This window comes from Elaeis guineensis, chromosome 15 (genome assembly GCF_000442705.2).
Source record: "Elaeis guineensis isolate ETL-2024a chromosome 15, EG11, whole genome shotgun sequence".
NCBI lineage: Eukaryota > Viridiplantae > Streptophyta > Magnoliopsida > Arecales > Arecaceae > Elaeis > Elaeis guineensis.
This window is the reverse complement of record NC_026007.2, coordinates 72,933,270-72,953,397: the sequence shown is the minus strand read 5'-3', so window position 1 is coordinate 72,953,397 and position 20,128 is coordinate 72,933,270. Positions and strand designations below refer to the sequence as shown.

At 37.9% G+C, this 20,128-nt stretch overlaps 1 protein-coding gene across 1 annotated transcript; it reads right to left on the bottom strand.

Annotated features, from left to right (window-relative positions):
- Nucleotides 1-1,272: 1,272 nt before the first annotated feature.
- LOC105058702 (phosphoenolpyruvate carboxylase 4) lies at nt 1,273-19,701 on the bottom strand. The gene is given in 21 exon segments (XM_073249245.1): nt 1,273-2,295; nt 2,842-3,048; nt 3,119-3,245; nt 3,710-3,798; nt 3,956-4,054; nt 5,884-6,020; nt 6,023-6,029; nt 6,112-6,213; nt 6,401-6,526; nt 6,729-6,998; nt 7,170-7,231; nt 8,486-8,614; nt 11,038-11,179; nt 12,408-12,503; nt 12,593-12,669; nt 13,040-13,118; nt 13,196-13,264; nt 17,575-17,652; nt 17,739-17,853; nt 18,802-18,965; nt 19,360-19,701. Coding segments are annotated over 21 exon segments (3,156 nt in total). The 5' UTR covers nt 19,516-19,701; the 3' UTR covers nt 1,273-1,470.
- Between the last annotated feature and the right edge of the window lie 427 nt (nt 19,702-20,128).

The following is a 20,128-nucleotide window of genomic DNA, read 5'->3' as shown; positions in this document are numbered from 1 at the left end:
TCAAGCTTCCTGACTTTGAATTCTTCTTGCCCCTACCGCTGGCAAGTCTGGAGATTGTTAAATCATAAATGATCCACAATGAATAAATCACTGACCTGTAGATGTGCCATTTTTAGGATAATAATTTTCTTGGTTTACTCAGGTTGCTGAAGCTTTATTTCAGGATTCAGGATCATGCTACTATTACTTGTCTCATTGCCGGAGCTTCTGATTCCTTCGAGTTTCCATGTGGTTTTGGGATCTTTGAATCGATTGGGATGCCCTCTGTTTTTCTGGCACAGGAGGCATGGCCTGTAGAAAATAACACTCCTACCAAACATAGATGCCGTCTGTTTGAGACTTGGGTGAGAGAAATAGTATTTTGATATCTTCAAGCAAAATCATTATTTGGGTATCCTTCATTAGACATGCTAAATGTTCCTTTCCAACTTTTAGTCATACTGCGACTGCCAGCAGAAAATGTGCCATGATGAATAGGGCATTGTGATTCACTTGTTTATATGGGCAAAATGGGAGTGGCCATCCACCCGAATAACACCAATTCTTAACGAGGAGGTGCTGGTCTGTGTGGAGGAACAATTGTATCCATATGATTGATGGAAAAAGTACTCTGTCTTAGGAATAGCATTCAGAAAAATTTCAATTGGCAATCTTTTGCTCAAAATGCAACCATTTCAGTGTTTCAACACTATCCACATTAAATTTTTTTGGCATCCACTAATCGATTGAATAATATTCACCGGTTATTTTGCTTATGCATATGATTCCATAATGTCCTGATCCTAGAAACCATCTACAGGAGTAGAAGAGAACATATCAGCGTCAGTTTATGGAAGGCTCCGTAAGTACAATTCTGGATGCAATGTTCGATGTTTTAACATGCTCAAAATACACTGCAACAAGTAACTGAAATGCAGCAAATCTGGCAGAATTCAGCTTGACATAAAATCATAGAGGAAGAATACCAGGCAATAGAATAAGGATCTACCAGCACTTCATCTGTTCAGGGAATCACGGATAAAGAAGGGCAAACCTTTTCTAATGCCAATACACACTTAGGTCGGAAGATTTCGTGTTCCAACCAAACCTTCTCAGGAGGCTGGTCCATAACTGGAAAACTATGATACTACCCCAGTTCACATTATGACACATGGAGCAATGCCTCGTACCTTGAAACTGAAGAGCTTCCATGCAATCAATCAATTCATATACATCAGATATACTGGCTCTTGATTGCATTATCATCATATTTTTGGTGAATGGAATCCATCATAACATCAATCCGATATTTGGATCATTTCATAAAATATATAATTTTTGCATTTAAGTTCCTCAAGAAATTTTAGTAATTCACATATATATGGAGAATCCCAAATAGAAAAAGGGAAACAGAAAACGTCACACCACTGCATCTTTAATAAATCTCTGCAAGAAAAAGGTCTGTGTAATACTTTTGAGTTATCAATCATGTCAACCAGTGTTTCTCATCCCTGCTGCGATGCCATTGATCGTGATAAGCAATGCATCTCTAAGTTTATTGTTGTCATCATCACATCTTAATCTCCTCAAAATCTCCACCTGTAGCATGTTGATTGGATTGAGAAAAGGGAGCCTACTCTCGATCAATCTCCTCAAACTTCGATTGTTCTCTGAAAGTTTCTCATGACCACTGACAATCAACACATACTTTTCCGTCTTCAGTAACTCCATCCTCAGGTCTGCACCAAGGGCCCTTCTGCTCTCTTGTACAAGCACTTCATCATAGTGCTTTGTTATGGGAATGTCAGCCTTGGCAAGCACCATTTCAATAAGATCTATAGTAGACTGAAAGAAAGGCCACTCCTTGTACATGGCTTGCAAGTCCTCTTGGTACCCTTTATCACATGCATCCTTGAGGCCAGCTCCCACCCCAAGCCATGCAGGAAGCACAAAACGGGTTTGAGTCCATGCAAAGACCCATGGGATCGCACGTAAGTGCCCAATACCAGTAGAGGCTTTCCTTCTGGTAGGCCTGCTTCCAATGTTGAGGAAGCCCAGCTCAGCCTGAGGGGTCGCCTCGTGGAAGTAGCCCAGAAAATCAGGATTGTCATATACAGTGCTCCGGTAGTGGTGGCAACTTGTCTTGGAGATCTCCTCCATGACATGGCGCCACTTCTCTTCTCTAGGGGGAAGTGGTGGGCGCATTGTTGCCAGAAGAACAGCCGTTGTGTAGATCTCAAGCTGCCTTACTGCTGTCTGGGGAAGACCAAACTTGGCTTGGACCATTTCGCCCTGCTCGGTTGAACGAAGAGTTCCCTGCCCACATAAAAAATCATTAAACGAGTAGCAATAGATGGTTGTCCACTATCATACAAGTTACATCTTATGCTAGCAAGGGTATGGATGATGTTGCATGGTTAAACAGTCAACAGACTGAGATAAGAGATAATGAACTGAATGAAAGTCAAAAAGCATGCATTGGAAAGCAGGAGAATGTAAAAGAAAATCAAGATAATATTAGATGGTACTTAGTGATCTTCAACTAGAAGAGTACAGATTCAATGGTCATACATGTGATGAAAAAGCGAGAAGAATGTATTATGTAATGCTAATCAGCAAAATATGAATAAATTAGATGAAGTGGCCAAACATGTGTTCATTATTCCATTCGTTGGTGGGCAGCAAATCTCACTAATATATCAAATTTGCAAGAGAAATAAACAATTAGCAAGGAAAATCAGAAAATGCAGGCAAGTTGCTATGGTAAGTATAATCAGGGCCCCAACAGGATTTAATTGACTTCAGCTTTAAACATAGAAAGAAAAAGCATGTTCAAGAAATAGACATGTATATTGGAATTACCATTACAGAACCAGGAGGCTGAGATTGTATGGCAAGATATGTAGGACCACCACCACGACCAATACTACCTCCACGCCCATGGAAAAGTGTGACTTTGATACCATACTCATTGCAGGCAGAAATAACATCCTCTTGGGCTTTGTACAGTTCCCATGCTGCTGTAAAGCGCCCGGCATCTTTACCGGAATCAGAGTAACCAACCATAACCTGACCATTTTTCCTTTTAGTTTTAGAGAACAGAGATACAAAGAGGGTCAGACATTACAATCACTAGTACCTCTTGGTGCCCGTTATGGTTCTTTATGATATGCTCCCGATACCAGTCAATTGATAACAACTTCCTTATCACTGAGCCTGCTCCTCTCAGATCTTTCACGGTTTCAAACAAAGGGACCACTCTTAACCTGTTTGAAGAGAAGGCCATGGTTACTATTGTACTCATGTAATCATGTAAGGGTGCAGTCCTCATTTTCATCCTACCGAGTTTAAATACGAATATCTTGAAATATATTCGCAATAGCCAAGCACCACAGCAGACTTGAATACCTTTCAACACCCAGTAACAAGCCTCTAAGCCAAACCTAGGGCTGGAGGGCTTGATTTGAAAAAAAAATTTAAAAAAAATCCATTTGATTATCAATATGCAGCAAACTACACATATACATCTATGTGCATATAGACACAGAACACTCCCACTGACAACCAGCTTATAACCCTTTTATTCTCAAGTTACTTTATAAAGCACATCTTAAGTCACTTATTGGTGGTCAGCTTTACTATATCTTTTCAATCACTGTTACGTTTTTCACATATATCTCTGGTATTATCTCATGCAACCCAAACATTCAGTTAGAATAGTTTATCTTACGTTCCACCAGGACACGGTCTTCCTAGTTCCCCGCTCACAGAAAGTCTAGCATCCTTCTGCAGCAGCTCTACAGCAAGAACATCACTTGCCTGCCATACATATAGTAGAAGATGATGATGCCATCAATGTCTGATCTACATCTAACTACGAACCAAATAGAATCAAAACTTCAAAGGCATGCAAACTTTTGTTCTGGAATATGCATGCATTTTCACTTTACATCCATGGTACAAAGGTAAGACATACATTGGAGGCCATTGAAATCACATATGCGCCAAGCGAATCACTTCCTAGTTCAGCAGCTACCCGGAAAGTGTCAAGGACCTCTTTCACATCTGCAGCAACCTGAGAAGCTCCAAGTGATAAAAATCTGGTTTTAGCTGAAGAATGGTAATAAAGAACTACCAGCATTAACTTTTTTCCTAGGACAAGGAATCAGGCTCAATCAGCAGTATCAATTGTGAAGACCAATTGCTTAAACAAGTAAACAAAGAAAAAAAAAGGTTAAATTGATAATTTAGTAATTTCATTAGATTCAGCCAGTGCCGGCCTAATATTGACATAGCTATCCTATTGATCATTGTTGCCCATCAATTCCCATTTCTTGAGAAAACCTAAGAGGCATCAACTGAAAATGCTTCCTCGGACGCTAGCTATTCCTTTTATTTTAGTTGTAACAAGACAGTTGCCAGAGAAGTTCTTGGAGGTAAAAAGGCATACAAGTAGTGGAAAGGCATCATAGAAGACATGATCAGCAAAAAAAAGGACATGCTTTAAGTCATGACAGAAAAAACAATACCATAATAAAAGAGGCTGAGCATGTAGTTTATGACTGTCTATTTAATAGGCTGGATTAAAAGGAGGACCAGACTAGCTATCGTAGGGACAAGAAAATAGTACCACATCAACGTACATAAATATGTCATTAAGAGTAAGGGCCTGTTTAGATGTTTGGGCCCAAAATCCTATGGCATTCATCGCTTGGCCCAGCACAATTAGGAAAAATCAGCCTGCGTTAGGCTTGTTTTCACAGATACCCAGGGCCCTTTGGAATGGGCCAGCCCGAATCCCATATGGAAGGGGGAAAAAAACCTGCTGGGCCAACCCGAATCCCCCAGGGAGCAAAAAAAAGATCTTCGGGCTGCCCATTCCAAAGGCCCCTAGGTATTTATGAATACAAAAACCTAACCCAGGCTGTTTTTTTCTGGTTGAGCTGGCCTAACCCATGAAGCCCATGGGATTTTGGGCCCAAACATCCAAACAGTCCCTAAGATGAAAGGATGTTCTTGAAAGATGGAAACATTAGAGAATGACAAATTTTAGTTCCATGAACTGTTGACTGAGGATGATGATTACAGAAGCAATTTATTTAGAAGAGGCATGATTAAAGACTTGCCAAGATTGCCCCTTTTTTATATTCAAAAACAAGAACTGAGAATGTGTTAAAAAGAATGTATAACACCGTAATAATAAAGATTAACATTCATGGGAGACACTAAGCTAATTTGGTTGTCTTGCTGTCAATGAGATATATAAAATAGAAAGATGCCAATTATTGGATAAATATCAGGGCATCCATCTATGTAAAGAAAGTGATGTACAAAAATTGCACAACTTACATGGTTAAACATATGAGACATTGTAAAGTTATGAGAAAGGGTGACAAAACAAGGACTAAGAAAAATGAAGTTTATTAGAACCTATATGGTTTCTCACTGAGAAAGCCAAAATCAACTGCTTTCTCGCTGAAGCAAGCAATGGGACAGAAAAAAAAAATATCCACATTGTCATCTTGGAACAAGCATATGAGAAATTATTTGAAGAGGGGATAAAATGAGCTTGTTAACTTCAATATGAAATTATTGAAGACTCAAATGACAAGGCAGTGACAAGAATCTGTAGTTGTGAAGTGTGTTCCTAATCATAGCAAGCTTACACCAAGGGTCAGCACCGAGCCCATATCCTATTGCACTAGTTACTGATAACTTACTGCTAATGTTAGGAAAGATGTAACATCACAGAACTTTGAGGTTCGTATTTTCTTCTTTAGTATTTGATTTCTCAAAGCCCTAGAAAGGGAAAACAGCTATGAATCTTAGTGTGAACACCTTCCAACTAGAGTTGAAATAAATAACTTACATTGGGAAAATATACTGTGGAAGAAAATAACTGACCTCTATTGTTGGGGGAACCAGAGGTCTCTTTCCTTTCAGCTCCCTAGATAGAAATTCTAATTTTCTTTCTTCATCCCACTCACTGTATACACCCATATCTAAATATCTTGTAATGGCATCCAATGCTTCAGAATGCGGCCAGACTCCTATGGAGAGATGTTAAAAGAAACAGATTAAGTGGTCTATCATATCTCATATGAAAACCAATAAAGATGATGATGATGATACCTGACGCAGATCAAGCTTCATTAATATCATACCAAAAGTGGCAACCCTCCGTATCAGATCTGCCAACCGACCATCAGCAAGTATACCAGAACCACATGATTGCTTCAGAACGTTCATCAAAGGTCAGCATCCAAATCATATAAAAAGATAAAGATTTAAAAATAGAGAGTGAATATTAAGTCACCTCACATCCATTTTATTGTTTCACAAGAAGTCCATGCAAATATATATAGAGAGGGCAAAAAAAAAAAAAGAAATAGAGAATAAATGTGTTAGCTGATTCTCATACCAAGGATTCATAACATAAGAGAAGTGGTTCAAGAAGTTGATCTGAAGTTTCATAGTACTCCATAGGGTCATGTTCACAAGGAAGATCCTCAAGGAGAAGCTCCAGCCGCCTCCGTGTCTTCATAAGCTGATTCAAATGTATTTCAGAAAGAGTAAAACTTGATGGCATATTTGAATTGAGACAAAGCTTAAATTGTGCATCAACCACTGGTAGAGTCATTCATCCAAAAGATAAAAATTATGTATCTATTTAAATCTGATATATTGCTTCTGTTGTTAATAAACACTTTGGTTGTAAAAATCAGAGCCAATGTAAAAGGAAAATGGACCTTATCCATGACATTCCCAAGAACAACTCTGTACGGAGCAATTCCAGGCTGTTGATGTGAGCTGGGCTCAAGAAGCTTCCGGAAGCTTGACCTGCCAGCTTGAGATTCTGCAAATAGTTTCCTCTGAGCAAGAAGTTGGGTAGAATTTGTCCTAGGTATCTTTGACGACCCTGTTATGGATGACTGACGATTGAGGGCAGGAATAGTATTGCTGTCGGAAGAGGTTTGCCTCAAAATATTTTGACCAGAATCTAGAGAACTCTGATCATTCTGCAATCAGAAAACATGTTCAACACAAGCACTACTTACAACAATCTAAAATCCAGTAATAAAGTGACAGTAGATGAAAAGGCCAGAAAAATAAATGCTCATATCCAAGAAAATATAACTAAATTATTGAAGTGGACAAAATTCTATACCCATTCTTAAAAATTGTCTTACCTGACGATTTAGGTTGCACAGAAATTCTATTCTGGGGTATTGGGATTCCCCATCTTTGCATTCTACATCAGCAAAAGACATGGTAAATGATAGTCATGATGGAGTTACTTTATACAATTGCTTGATGTGTAATCAGGTAGTTTTCATAAAAAAATATATATAAGAAGCAAGATGATGACTTATTTTAGAGAATGATAATTTGGTGACAACATTTAAAAAAAAAATATGGCAGAGATCATAAAAGAAGTTCTAGTTACTTTTACATTTGACATCGCTACCAGATTCCATCAGTAAACAGCAACATCATTAATGTCACAGTTGCTACTATGAGATGTTACAACTGCTAGTTTGTTACATTTCCACAACTTCACATTATTGAATGTTTCAGAAACCAGCGACAGGCTAGAGATCTGTATAAGGTGATTTAACTGCCATCCTATTTCATATATCCTTCTGCTTCTGAGATACTTTGACATTGAATTACCAACAAATAATAGTTAACAGAGGAAAATTAACCAATTAATGGTGACAAGAATTTCTATTTAAATTAAATTGGCGATAAATTGCACGAATGAAATCAATCAGCCTTGTCTTTTTAATACATGTAGTTATGTATATCAGCACTAGCATTGTAATTGTAGAACAATTTAGAGAATAATCAAGTTGGTGAAGGAACAATTTAGAGAATAATCAAGTTGGTGAAGGTGTCACACATCTATATGTTCCATCTTAAACTCTGTCCTTTTGTCCAAAAATAAGCCTCCCTCCTAATCACCTTTCCCTATTGGCTGACTTCAAAAAGTGACTTTGGAAGTAATCATATTCTAATTCATATTCCCTCTTAACCTCCATCCAAAATGTTGGGGCCATGGCATAGGTCCTGAAGATGAAACATGGTGGACAATAGGCAAGGCTTTAGCCAAAGCTTATGGAGGGTCGTGAGAGTGATACAATTTCTGAGCCTTCTATTTTTCTCTTTAAAATGCAAGTACATCTCTTCATGGTGGAGCAAAGGTGTACATATAGGTGCAAGTGGTGTGTTGTGATGTTTAGGATAAGATCATCTAGTCTAGATTGCCTATGCAAAGGATGTCTTGTTCATGAAGAATGTTAGCCGTTGACCAGGAGTTTAAGTTGTGAAAGAAGTCCAACTTTCTGGCTAAGGATGTGGGTGATAAGAGTAGAAAGACAAATGTAGTGAGAGAAAATACTAAGGCTAAATAAAAATGAACAAAAATGCTGCCTTGATTAGATACTTTCAGAGCAACCAGCATAAAATAACAATTCAGTGATGAAAAACATAGACCTTTCTTTACCTGTACAAGAAGGGAAATAAGCACCAGCAGGAAGCTGCGCTGGCAATGCTGATGTTTGCTGACTGCTATGTTTAGCATGGTTTATAGGTTGATTCCAGCTTTCAGAGTGTCGATCCTCAGCAGCTGATTCTACAGTATATATGTAAAATGAATACAACCCCAAAAAATGGAATTGATTGTGCTGTTTTTCAAATGGCAAGCATAACTGAAAAATTGCTTCCAAAATATCATTTCAATTGGTTTGCAAGAATTTCAGAGAGTAAAGCAAACAAAACTTTTAAGAAGGTTATAACAACAATCTAGATGTAGATATTGATAGAAAGATTATTCAACCTTGCCTATTCTTCAGAATGAACTTTATCCGGTGAGCATTCACATATTTAAGCTCAATGACTCATCGCTTCTGAATCATTGACTGGTTGCCATATCTTTCAAAGAGCATATTACAAGCAATCCCTGGTTCCTCAAACAAACTTAGGGAATATTATCCTGTTCATATCTTGTTCAAACAATGACCATTGTATTTAGTAAATTCTCCCACTGCATAGGAACATCAATCATAACTGGTAGATATTAAACTGCCAACCTCTTGATTTGGGTTTCATAACAAAAATAATGTACATTATATGAAGTTGTAAATTTGGCAACAAATCAGAGGACCACATATATCGGCATATAGGAAGCAGTAGACAATTGTAATGAAAAAGAGAAGTATCAATGAACCTTCTTCTGGCAGTAGACAGATTATGTGTCTTTTCTGATGTATGCCAGGATAATGTTGTAACTTTATATGTTTCCTTCATTACTTTAGAATTGTTGCAAAAGGAAAATATAAGGTATTCTAAAGCAATGTTCCATGACATTTACTAGTAATGGGGGGAAAAACACTGCATGTATCTGAGCTCATATGAAATGAGCATAATCATTTCAGAAAAAAAGAAGAAAAAGAAAGAACAGGGATGAGAGGTCAGATAAAAATTTTAAAAAAAGGAGAGCAAAGAAGGAAAATTAGGAAGAAAAGGCGAAGAAATGAAAGAATTGAAAAGATACATCCTCGAAAAATGAAAGAGCATGAGAAGGTTTGGACTTCGGAATTTAGAAAGAACAGAATAAGTATCAAGAAAAACACAAAAAGAAAGGGCAAAAGGGCAGCTTCTTTCATTTGAGAAAGAAAAATAGGGGAAAAATAAGTGAAAGAATCCAAGATGAGAGAGAGGGGGAGAGAGAGAGAGAAGAAAGACAACTGAAGGGGAAAAAGAAAGAACAGGATTAATAAAAGGAAAAAAGAAAGGAAAATAATGCTACTGAAAATTTTAAAAGAAGGTGGATGAAGAAGAGGAAGGAGAAAAAGTATACCTTGTGATGTATTTATGTGCGTAGGAACGTGCATATCCAAATCAAGTATATAATAATGATTTAATGGCATACCAATATATAACTTAAAACTTGAGATATAGCTTAATTAGTACTCAAGTTTGTCATTATGGTAGTACATCACTCAAAACTTACCCATATTATGAGGCACTTAATGCAACCTAGGATTCAGACGTCAATGCCTCAGCAACCCATCCTACCTAAGCATGTAGGTCATAGGTGGACCAACCAGGGACCCAGTCATGACAAGAATGCCTTACCCTCTAACATATGATAATGTTTAACTACTCCCTGCTGTCAAAATTAGGAAACTATACCTCCAACTCTTTTCTCATTTTGTCTCATCAACAGAATTGAAGGTGACTAGGCATCTAACAAAGTCACAAGAAACCCTTTTCCTTTCTTCTCTTGTATAATTACTTTGGTTTTCTCCTTTGTAAGCATGTAAAGACTATCTGCAGAAAACCTGATGTGAATGAAAACTCTTGGGTTTATTATCACAGTAGTTTAAAATTTAATTCTTGGGTCTCATTAGTTTAAAATTTAAGCATGTGAAGATTCTCTGCAGAAAACCTGATGTGATAAGGAAAAGAGTTAAAATGTCCATTCACTAGAAAGGCTACATGTGCAGGTAGGGCTCATGGTCACAAGGAGTGTAATTGTTGCATGTTGTAAAATAAACATATAGCAGAAAGAGGTAGTCGATAATGCAATAGTCACTCAAAAATCTCAGAATGAAGTCATTTTAAAACATATGACAGGATTTTACCTAAAGGGAGAACTTGGATGCTTAAAAAACATAAAACATAGGATTTTGATTCTATTTAGGATTTCTGTATTTTTATATTAATGGCAAGATGTTATCTTAGAAAATATTCTTATAGTCAGTTGTTTTGCATGTTTCTAATTTGGGGGCTTTTAGGTTTATTCATAGATAAGCCATTTCTGAAATATATCAGATAGCACTGAAAACCTACTCTATCATGCTTTTGATAAGCCTCGAATTCAACAGATTTCTTGGGGGCTTAGATTCATCACTAGGTTTTTATTTCACATGACCATAGCAACTCAGCTGATTTTCCATTACCTCATTCTCTATTAAGTGCAATTGCTCACTCCTACTTTACCACATATACACACAAACACACATTAATGAACTAAAATATGAGCCAGCAAACCTTTGAGTAAGATCTCATGTGCTAGGCTTGCCAGCTTATCACTACATCTGTTCATAGATAGTTCAAATCTGAGATTGTCAACTTCTCGAATGTAAAGATCAACTGCCATCCATCGTGACAATAGCGAAACATCTCTCGTGACCTGCAGCAAAAATATTACAAACATGTCCATCTTCATTTTTCTATGGAAAAACATGCATAAAATAAAAAAAAAAGAATTATAAAAGAACAAATGGACAAAGTGGATACGATTGAAAATTCTCTCATATCTAAAGCATCGAAACACAAGGGCTGAACAAGGAATAATTTTCCCAAATAATGTTTGCAATTTATTCAGATCCTTTCTTTTATGATGTAAATTTATTTTTTCTGATATCTTAATGCTTCATATCTCCTTTCCCTTGTGCCTTTAGTGAGACATTGCAATATCTTTATAAACAAGGATGTAATTGCAGCAGCCCCAAACTATGATTTCTTGGGATTTTAATAATGTACTGTAGACTTTGTTCTCCCTTGCATGCTTCTTGTTAGGAAATCCCTTATAAAGGGATGCTGACTTCATCTGATTTTTGTAGAGCAACGACAAAATTTTGAAAACCTGTTTCATCTAAAAGGTGCATATTAACAACATTAGCATATCAGTGCATATTACTTTCTTGTTCTTCATCTTATCATATGTAACCCGTTCTAAACTTATTGGAGCAATCAAACCTGACAAATGGCTCGAAAATTTATAACAGGTGCATTTCGCATATTTGTTTTTCAAGTATAATTGCCTATCTGTATAATTGTCTGAGAGTAATTTCAATAATTTATTTTTTCACTAATGTTTGTAAATAAAAGCCAGTTTGTATCGATAATATACAACAAAAGCATCCACAAACAATCAATAGTTTGATGCTAAAAATTGGCTGGAGTCTGGATGAGTGACTTGGCATGTCTTCATCATGCTTTCCAGCTCAAATACATAACATACATGGGTTATGTTGTCGTTTTGTGTTCTAATTCTAATTGTGGGTATATTTAAGTTAGTTACCCTGAGGGAAATAACAAATATCCTTGGTAATTTAACTCTAGCATCTTTATGGAGGACCCAGACAAATGGGAACAATGCAGGGCAGCACTTCTGTTATCGGAAACACAAATATCTTAGCAAGCAGCTTATGATCATCAAACAGGAACATACTTCTTTAGAGAACTCCAGTGTGAAAATTTTACACCTGACGCCAAAAATAGTGGCACAATTGGCATCAGTGTTCATAGTCCATACAAGTAACAATAGCATAATGGAAACAAGGCTTGCCTCATTTGCATAAAATGTTTGCTTATTCCTCATACATCACAAAATGATGACAGAAAGTAGAGCTTACTTTTGCTGTAACATTTGGATTTCCATCTCGATCACCACCCATCCATGAGCCAAATTTAATTGGTGTAGAGGTTAGAGGCAGCGGCTTACCAGTGTGCTGCAATAACACAACAATAAAATATAGAATAAGAACTTAAGTATTAAAAACTTTCATAATCATTTGAAGAAAAAAAGGAGGAACAAAACCTTTTTCAGAGCAGTGCTGACACGACGTAAATAATGAGGTACAGCTTTCCAAAGTGATTGCTCCACAATGTGTAGGCCTATGGAAAGGAAACAGCAAATATTACAAAGATAACCTTCAAGGGTAAATAGTAGGGTGCTGCTCAAGTGGTTGTACAACCCCAAGCATCAATGGACCCTAGTAATTACATCACCAGATCTCCCTCCCTCCCTCCCTCCCTCTCTCTCTCTCTCTCTATATATATATATATATAGTACGTACGTATGTATATATATATGTGTATATATATACACATATATACACATATATATAATATATATATGTACATATGTATGTATGTATATATATATATGTATATATGTGTATATGCACATACATATACATATATATAATATATATATATATATGGGTGGGGTGTGATGCAGCTTTTGAACAAATAAAATTCTTACCAGCCCTTGCTTCATCAACTGGAGTAGGTTTGTGACGCCTTAGTTCATCAGTCTGCCATAATGAAGTGATCTCACGAACCTACCAAGCAAAAAATTCATGTGACCATATGGACAAAACAAAGTCTTGATATTTAATAAACTCTGATTGAAGAGTACCAGATCCTCTATGAGCATTTCTTTATCTTCATGGCTAAGATCAGGTCGGTCATTAAACTCCAAAAGATGCTGTGATTTTGAGGTCAGTATAAATAAAGCAAAATATAGAAAATTCAATAAGAAATGACATAGTATATCTCAAACAAAGAGTGATGTCCAAATGAAGAACAATATTTGTAAGGCTATTCCTAAGATGCATAATCTCTCATGAACAAGGTGCTTCTATTGCCACATAATGCTAGACATATGCATGCACAGGTCCAAATAGCCTGCTGCATCTAGGGCCAAAGCCAACTATGATTGCATACATGGCTATCAGTCCTTTTTGTGAATTGCATTGCATTTTTGTGATAACTTTTTTTTTGGGTGAAACTGGATTTATTATACCAATCTAGGAAAAATACATCCGTGTGAATCAGAAAATAAATATGCAAAAAAATCTGAAGAAATATCCAACAGAGCAGTCCATAAAGTAGTTCCAAATTATTGCATTCTTGCAATAACTTTGCTTCTCATAATTTCAGGATATTCGAGCTTCAAGTTGACTTTCCCAAACTGCAATGAAAACTTCAAAATTTTATTGTATGTGATTGAAAAGTCTACTGTCAACAATCTCCATGAATAAAGGTGACCATGACTTCAAGCTCCATGCACCACTGACTTTGTCTATGTCTACTATTATAATGACAACTCTGGGGTTTTGGCTTCATCCCAAAGTTTGACTCCACTACCCGTCTGCTTTTCTAGAAACAATGCATTTTTTTCCTTTTTCCTTGCTCTCTTTTCCGAGACCTAATTTTTGCCTCTCTCATATAAAGCCTATATCCTTCTTGGCTCTCTTCTTTTGAACCGAGTCATAGGATTAGGAATGGCAACAAATCGGGTATGGGTCAGGTCGGCCCATATTCCTATATTCCCCACAAGTAAAAACTTCATACCCATGCCCACCCTATACTCGCCTCAGATCGGGTCGAGTCGGGTATATAAGAGGGGTTGGTCGGATCGGATCGAGTACATGTAAACAATATAAAATTATTATAATTTTGAAAAGAGGATATATATTAGGGTTATATCGGGTCAGATTTGGTAGGGATATACCATTATCCATACCTGATCTAAACCCGCTTCGAATATTTGTTTTAGAATCCATACCCGCTCCAGAATCCAATCAGATTGGATAAAATCTGTCCCATTCGGATTGAGTTGGGTAGGAACCCAACGGGTTGGCTAAAATTGCCATCCCTTACTATGGATTGCATATGCCAAGTGCTAATTGTTTCTCATGAAAAGTGCTTTATTGGTCTACAACTGCCTCAAGAAATAACATTTAGGACTTCAATTCATGTTGTCAAGCACATCTAAGACATTTAAGGCCAATAGCACCTCATTAACATCTCCCAAAATGCAAAAAACCAACAAATGGTGCTTGATGAACTCTATTCCTTTTAGCCCTTCACCATGGAGGATTTTGACATTAATCCATTACCAGATTATCAAAAATGGCCTCTACAACCTTCCATTAGGCTTCCCCATCCTTTCAATCTATAGCCTCAAAAAAAAAAAAAAATCCATTAAGATTCCCTATCCTTTTCAACCATCTACTCAATTTATACTTCAGTTCCTTTTTTCATTGATTGCACCATATTTTGGCCGAGCTGTTTTTTTCCTACACCCATCTCCTAAGGCTAGAAAAGGATATAGGTTGGGCCAAGGTTTTAAATCCCATAAGACGAAAGTGCCCCAATTTTTTGATAGAATGGGACGCCCGTCCCGTTTTATCCTAGCAGCAATCCCAACATCCCGGTAGATATCCTCTATCTCTCTCTCCTTCTTCTTTCTTTTCTTTTTTCTTTTTATTTCATTCTTTTTTCTCTTTCTTTTCTTCTATCTTCCTTTCTTTCCTTTCCTTTCCTTTTTCATTCTTTTTCTTCTTCCTTCCCCTTTTTTTTTTCATTTTTCTTCTTTTTCCTTTCCTTCCTTTCCTTCCTTTCCTTCCTTTCCTTCTTTCACCTTTCTTCTTCAATCCTATGTGGATGGGTTTCCAAGTCCCAAACTTGTCTTAGTCCCATTTTCTCATAAGAATAGGATGAGACAATCATGACACCCTCTATCCCACCAATACGTAAAACTTCCATCTAGCCGACTTCAAGTCAAGCTTTAGGGCCTGGCTTGAGAAGAATTAAGTCAGGTTTGGGCATCGAATTTGAGCCAAAAAAAATTCAGAGTGGGCCTAGGTCTAGCCTTTGCCTTGCTCAAGGCCTAAACCCAACAGTGGGCCCAGTCCGCGAAGTTGACCCACCCCACCCCTTCCCCTCTCTCTCTCCTCTCTCCCCTCTTCGCTCTCCCTCTCAACAACCCCCTTTCTCTCTCCCTTCCTGGTGCCCATCTCTCTCCCTACTCTCCCTCCCCAACATCCTCTTCTCCCAATCTCTCATTCACTCCTCTCTCCCCACAACCTCTCTTTCTCAATCTTCTCTCCCTCTCTGTCTCTTTATTCTCACTTTCCCTCTCTCTCAATCACCTCTGCATCCTCTCTCCCTCTCCCCTCTCTCTCTTCACCCCATGCTCTCTCTCTCTATCTCTCTATTGTTTCACAAAAGAGCAAGAGAGAGGTCAAGCCTAGATTCAGTTGGCCTAATGGGGCTTCAAGCTAGGGTTAGGTTTGTACTAAGGCTAGAATTTGGAACAAAATTTTTGAGCCTCAATCTGGTTAGAAGCCTAAATTTTTTCTAGGTCGGGCCTAGGTTGCATGGAAACGACCAAGCTCGGCCCCATTGCAGCTCTACTCTCTATCCAAATGTCCACCCCCAACTACATGTGATTTAACTAACCCACCCAAGCCTTTCTTTTGCTCCCTACCATTTCTATCCATCCTTTTTAGTTCAGTCATCCTATTTAGGCTCCTTCTCATTCTCTTGTACATAGACATATGTCTAATATATCCTTATCTATACCCATCAGATGGCAGTCCTTTCAGGGGTTCCTTGGGGACTGATTCACTTTACCAAGGATTCAGGTCCCAACAGGATGTCCCACTGGATACCGAGATGGGGTACCATCCCATGTATCGGGATAGAGCCGTTCTGCTAACATCCCAATGCCCTGATCAGGACGTCTTAGAACATCCTCTGTTCCAAGTATCAGGACGAGGTGGGACGGTGGCGCATCCCGTTCCATGAAAAAATCAGGACAGCCCCGTCCCACGGGATTTAAAATCTTGCACTCTACGTAGATTGACTTTCATTTTTAAGAATGTGGATGTTTGTTGATGGTCTTATATTAGACTTACTTTGTTTTGGCCAATCAAATAATCCTATTTCTAGCTCCATTTGCTTCTCCTGGGCTGTATGGACTTCTAAATATTCCATATCAATCATAAACTCAGTCATCCTCCAATATGTTGACTCGTTCCCACATTATGGAACATCCAACTAAGCACCTATGTTAAATATTTGGCTAATTAGGTGCAAACAATGCTTAATTGTAAATCTCGTCTCACCATAGGGCTAGCCATTGCTGTTGGTATATTGAAATTCTTCATTGAGCATGTGGAAACAATGATAAGCACTAGTAGTTACAGTAAGATAAGTAATATTCTTGATGCACTAATAAGCTTGTTTCTTTGCTTTTTTCATAGATCTAATTACTTGTATTGTGATGAACGTGCATTGGCATGACATTTGTGGATGTAGAGATAAAAGCAAAAATGGAACTAAAGAATATAAGTTCTGAGGTTGAGGATTTGAGAGACAATAAAAATGAAACACACGTAAAATGCAATTTAGAGAACTATAAATGAAAAGAAGGCCCTAGTCAATTGAGAGCAAGTGATATCCATGCATTATCATTTTTTCCTTGGAGATTTAGGAAAAAAAGACTGGGAGAGAGAAAAACATATCTAATAAAACGAAGCGATGGTTAAGTAATTTGCTTGCAGGATGCCTTCATGAATTAAATTCTTCTTTAAAAGATAAAGAATAAGGCCCACAATTTTGTACATACTGAAGAAGGCTACACTAACTTGGTCAGCAACAGAACCCATTTGGAGAAAAAGTCATGGATAAAAAAAACTTAAACATGGGCATATGTGGTGAAAGTCAAGGTTTTTATGTGGAGATTGACTAGGATTTGTGTTGTAAAGTCATGTGCGAAGGAGAAGGTTCGGATATACAAAAACCCATAAGATATTATATATATACACAAATACGGACATATAAGAAAGAATATCAAAAAGCTAGCAGAGACTATGGTGGTGCATACTTGGTGGGAAAGAAAGGCAGAGGATTCATGAAGCCATATACAGTAGTAACACTAGAAGGAAATATCTAGTTGCTAATTATGTAACAGAATGCATCAAAAAAAATGTGGAGGGTGCTTACCGCTATTCTAATGTGTTTATATTGCAAGGTACGCCTGTTTATTTGAGTAGGATGTGCTGTTAGAACAATTTCAACCTCCTGCAGATATAACCAACTAATGCACGCTAACATCTCATGTAGTTCCTTAATAAGCATGTATGCCAAACATAGAGAAGACAACAGACCTGCTTGCAAACAGTCTCATAGAGCTCTTCTGGAGGAACTCCACTATGTCTCAACTTATTGAAAATATCATCACAAGATTTTAATAAATGATCAACATTGCGCGCCTTGCGAACCCTGCATGAAGAGATCAGAACAGTTTGACAAAAAAGGGGAATTATCATGATTCGATAATGATACTTACAATGCAACACTTTTTTTCATTAACACCAACATGTTAGCATGGATTGCAGTGCATGTTTCTTACGTGGTACCCTCACAAATAAAAATAACATATTATTTATTATGAAGAGCCAGGGTAACCGCCTTTTCTTGCCAGGCACTATAAAAATATATCATAAAAATATCATGAATTCCCAAAAAACTGTTGCATAATCATGACATCAACATACTAATGTCACACTGGCTCTGTGTAAGTAAAATGCGTTAGTGGGTACCAAGTGCATGAGCCGGCCAGCCAAGCTGAGTGTGTGCATGTGGTCACCCACTAGCCCACTTATCTTGAAGCCTACCTTGGGCTTCAAAGGATAGGATTTCTATAAAAGCAAGAGAACTTGTTTTTACACATCCAACGTGGGGCTAAGAAAAAAAAAAAGAGTTTCAAAGCTTTTGAAACAACTAAAAAGAAGGGGATAAGGTTCCATTTAAAAATTTAGATATCTTCAAAATTTAAAAAATTTCAACAAATCATTGGTAATGATCTTGCAGCAACAGCAATAACAACAAGAATGAAAATATTAATAATCTCCGAATGCCCTATAGAAACGGCCAAGTTTAATGGTAAAAAATATTTCAATGCTATTCACTTGTTCTTGGATCAAACAATGAAAAATGAATATCATGGATAATCATTTTGATGATCAAACGTTACGAGACTGATATTTTTACAAAAAGAATCACCGAAGTGGGTAAAGGAATCCATGTAATCGTAAAGAAGAAACCAAATCACAAGCAAAGATCATTGAAAAGAAAGAATCAAATGCACGGGAAACACACACACACACATACACAGAGAGAGAGAGAGAGAGAGAGAGAGAGAGGGCAACCCAAAAAAAAAAGGAACACCTGTGATGGGTCTCTGCAATGCCCATGAGGTTGAGGTAATGACTGAAAGCCCGGGCCAGCGACAAGGCTTCCTCGAGAGTCATCTCCGATATCTCTGTCGCCAGCTGTTTCTCGAGGAACTCCGCCGTCTCCTCCATCCCCGCCGCCCTCATATTAACAGCACTCTACAATTTTCAAATCGATGAACAAAACACAGAAACATCTCAGAACTGACTAATAAAAATATTTAAAGACAAAACGACAGCAATAACCACAGCGACAACCAAGCATTACCCACCCCCACTCCCAAAAAAAAAAACGCAATACATCAAAGGAGATTTATCACCGAAAAAAGGAGCAGGAAAAAAAAAAGAAAATAATACAAAAGATGGCAAGAGATCCATCCAGAGAACCATAACAGGTCAAGACTTCACTCAGATGAATCGTGGAAAAATATATAAAAAAAGAAAATATATAGATAAAAAAAAATGCAAAAAAAAATATTGGTGAATAATTAAAGAAAGCAGTAGATGAAACATTTACAAGGAGATTTAAAGCCGAGAATGGAGACATATGCACCTGAGCAAGGATCCTCTTTCTTTCGACGTTCTCCATGAACTGGGAGCCAAGCTCTCGGTGGAGCACGTCGTTGAGAAGGCTTCCGAGAAGCCGGCAATCGTCATCCAAGGACTGGAAGGAGATCTCCTCCGCAATGTCGTCCGTAGTGTCCGTCATTTTCCACCACCAGATTAGAGACAGACTCGATCCGCGAACAAATCCGATGGAAGAAACAAGGAAGAAGAAGCAGGGTAGAACGATAAAGAGAGAGAGAGAGAGAGAGAGAGAGACGAGAGAGAAGAACAGAATAGGGGAGGCCAGAAGCAGGGGATGAGAGAATGGAGAAACGGAGAAGAGATGGAGCGGCTTATTGAGGAAGAGGCAGAACTTTTTACCGTGTCATCGCCCCATCTGGGGCCGCCACGTGGGCCGAGGAACGGAGCTGCTCACCGAGGTTTCGCCTCGGAATCGGAGGAGCACCGTAATGGGCGAAGGATGCGCATTCGCCGTCCGATCGGTCGACCATCAAACAGCCAGGGTAGGAAATAGTAGTGGGGCCAGCGGTTTTTGTTTCTTATGCACCGTGTAAGTACGGACACATCTCCTTCCGATATATTTGTTCAGGAGGCTGTTCTCCCCACGCCACGTGGCAACTGGACGAGGTAGTAAAATACACCTCCGGTTTACGATTCAGAACTCTATTAAATCTAGATAGATAGTAATTTTTAATATTTTGAGAAAATATTTTAAAATTTTAGATAAAAACCTGTTAACTTAGGAAGAGTTGGAA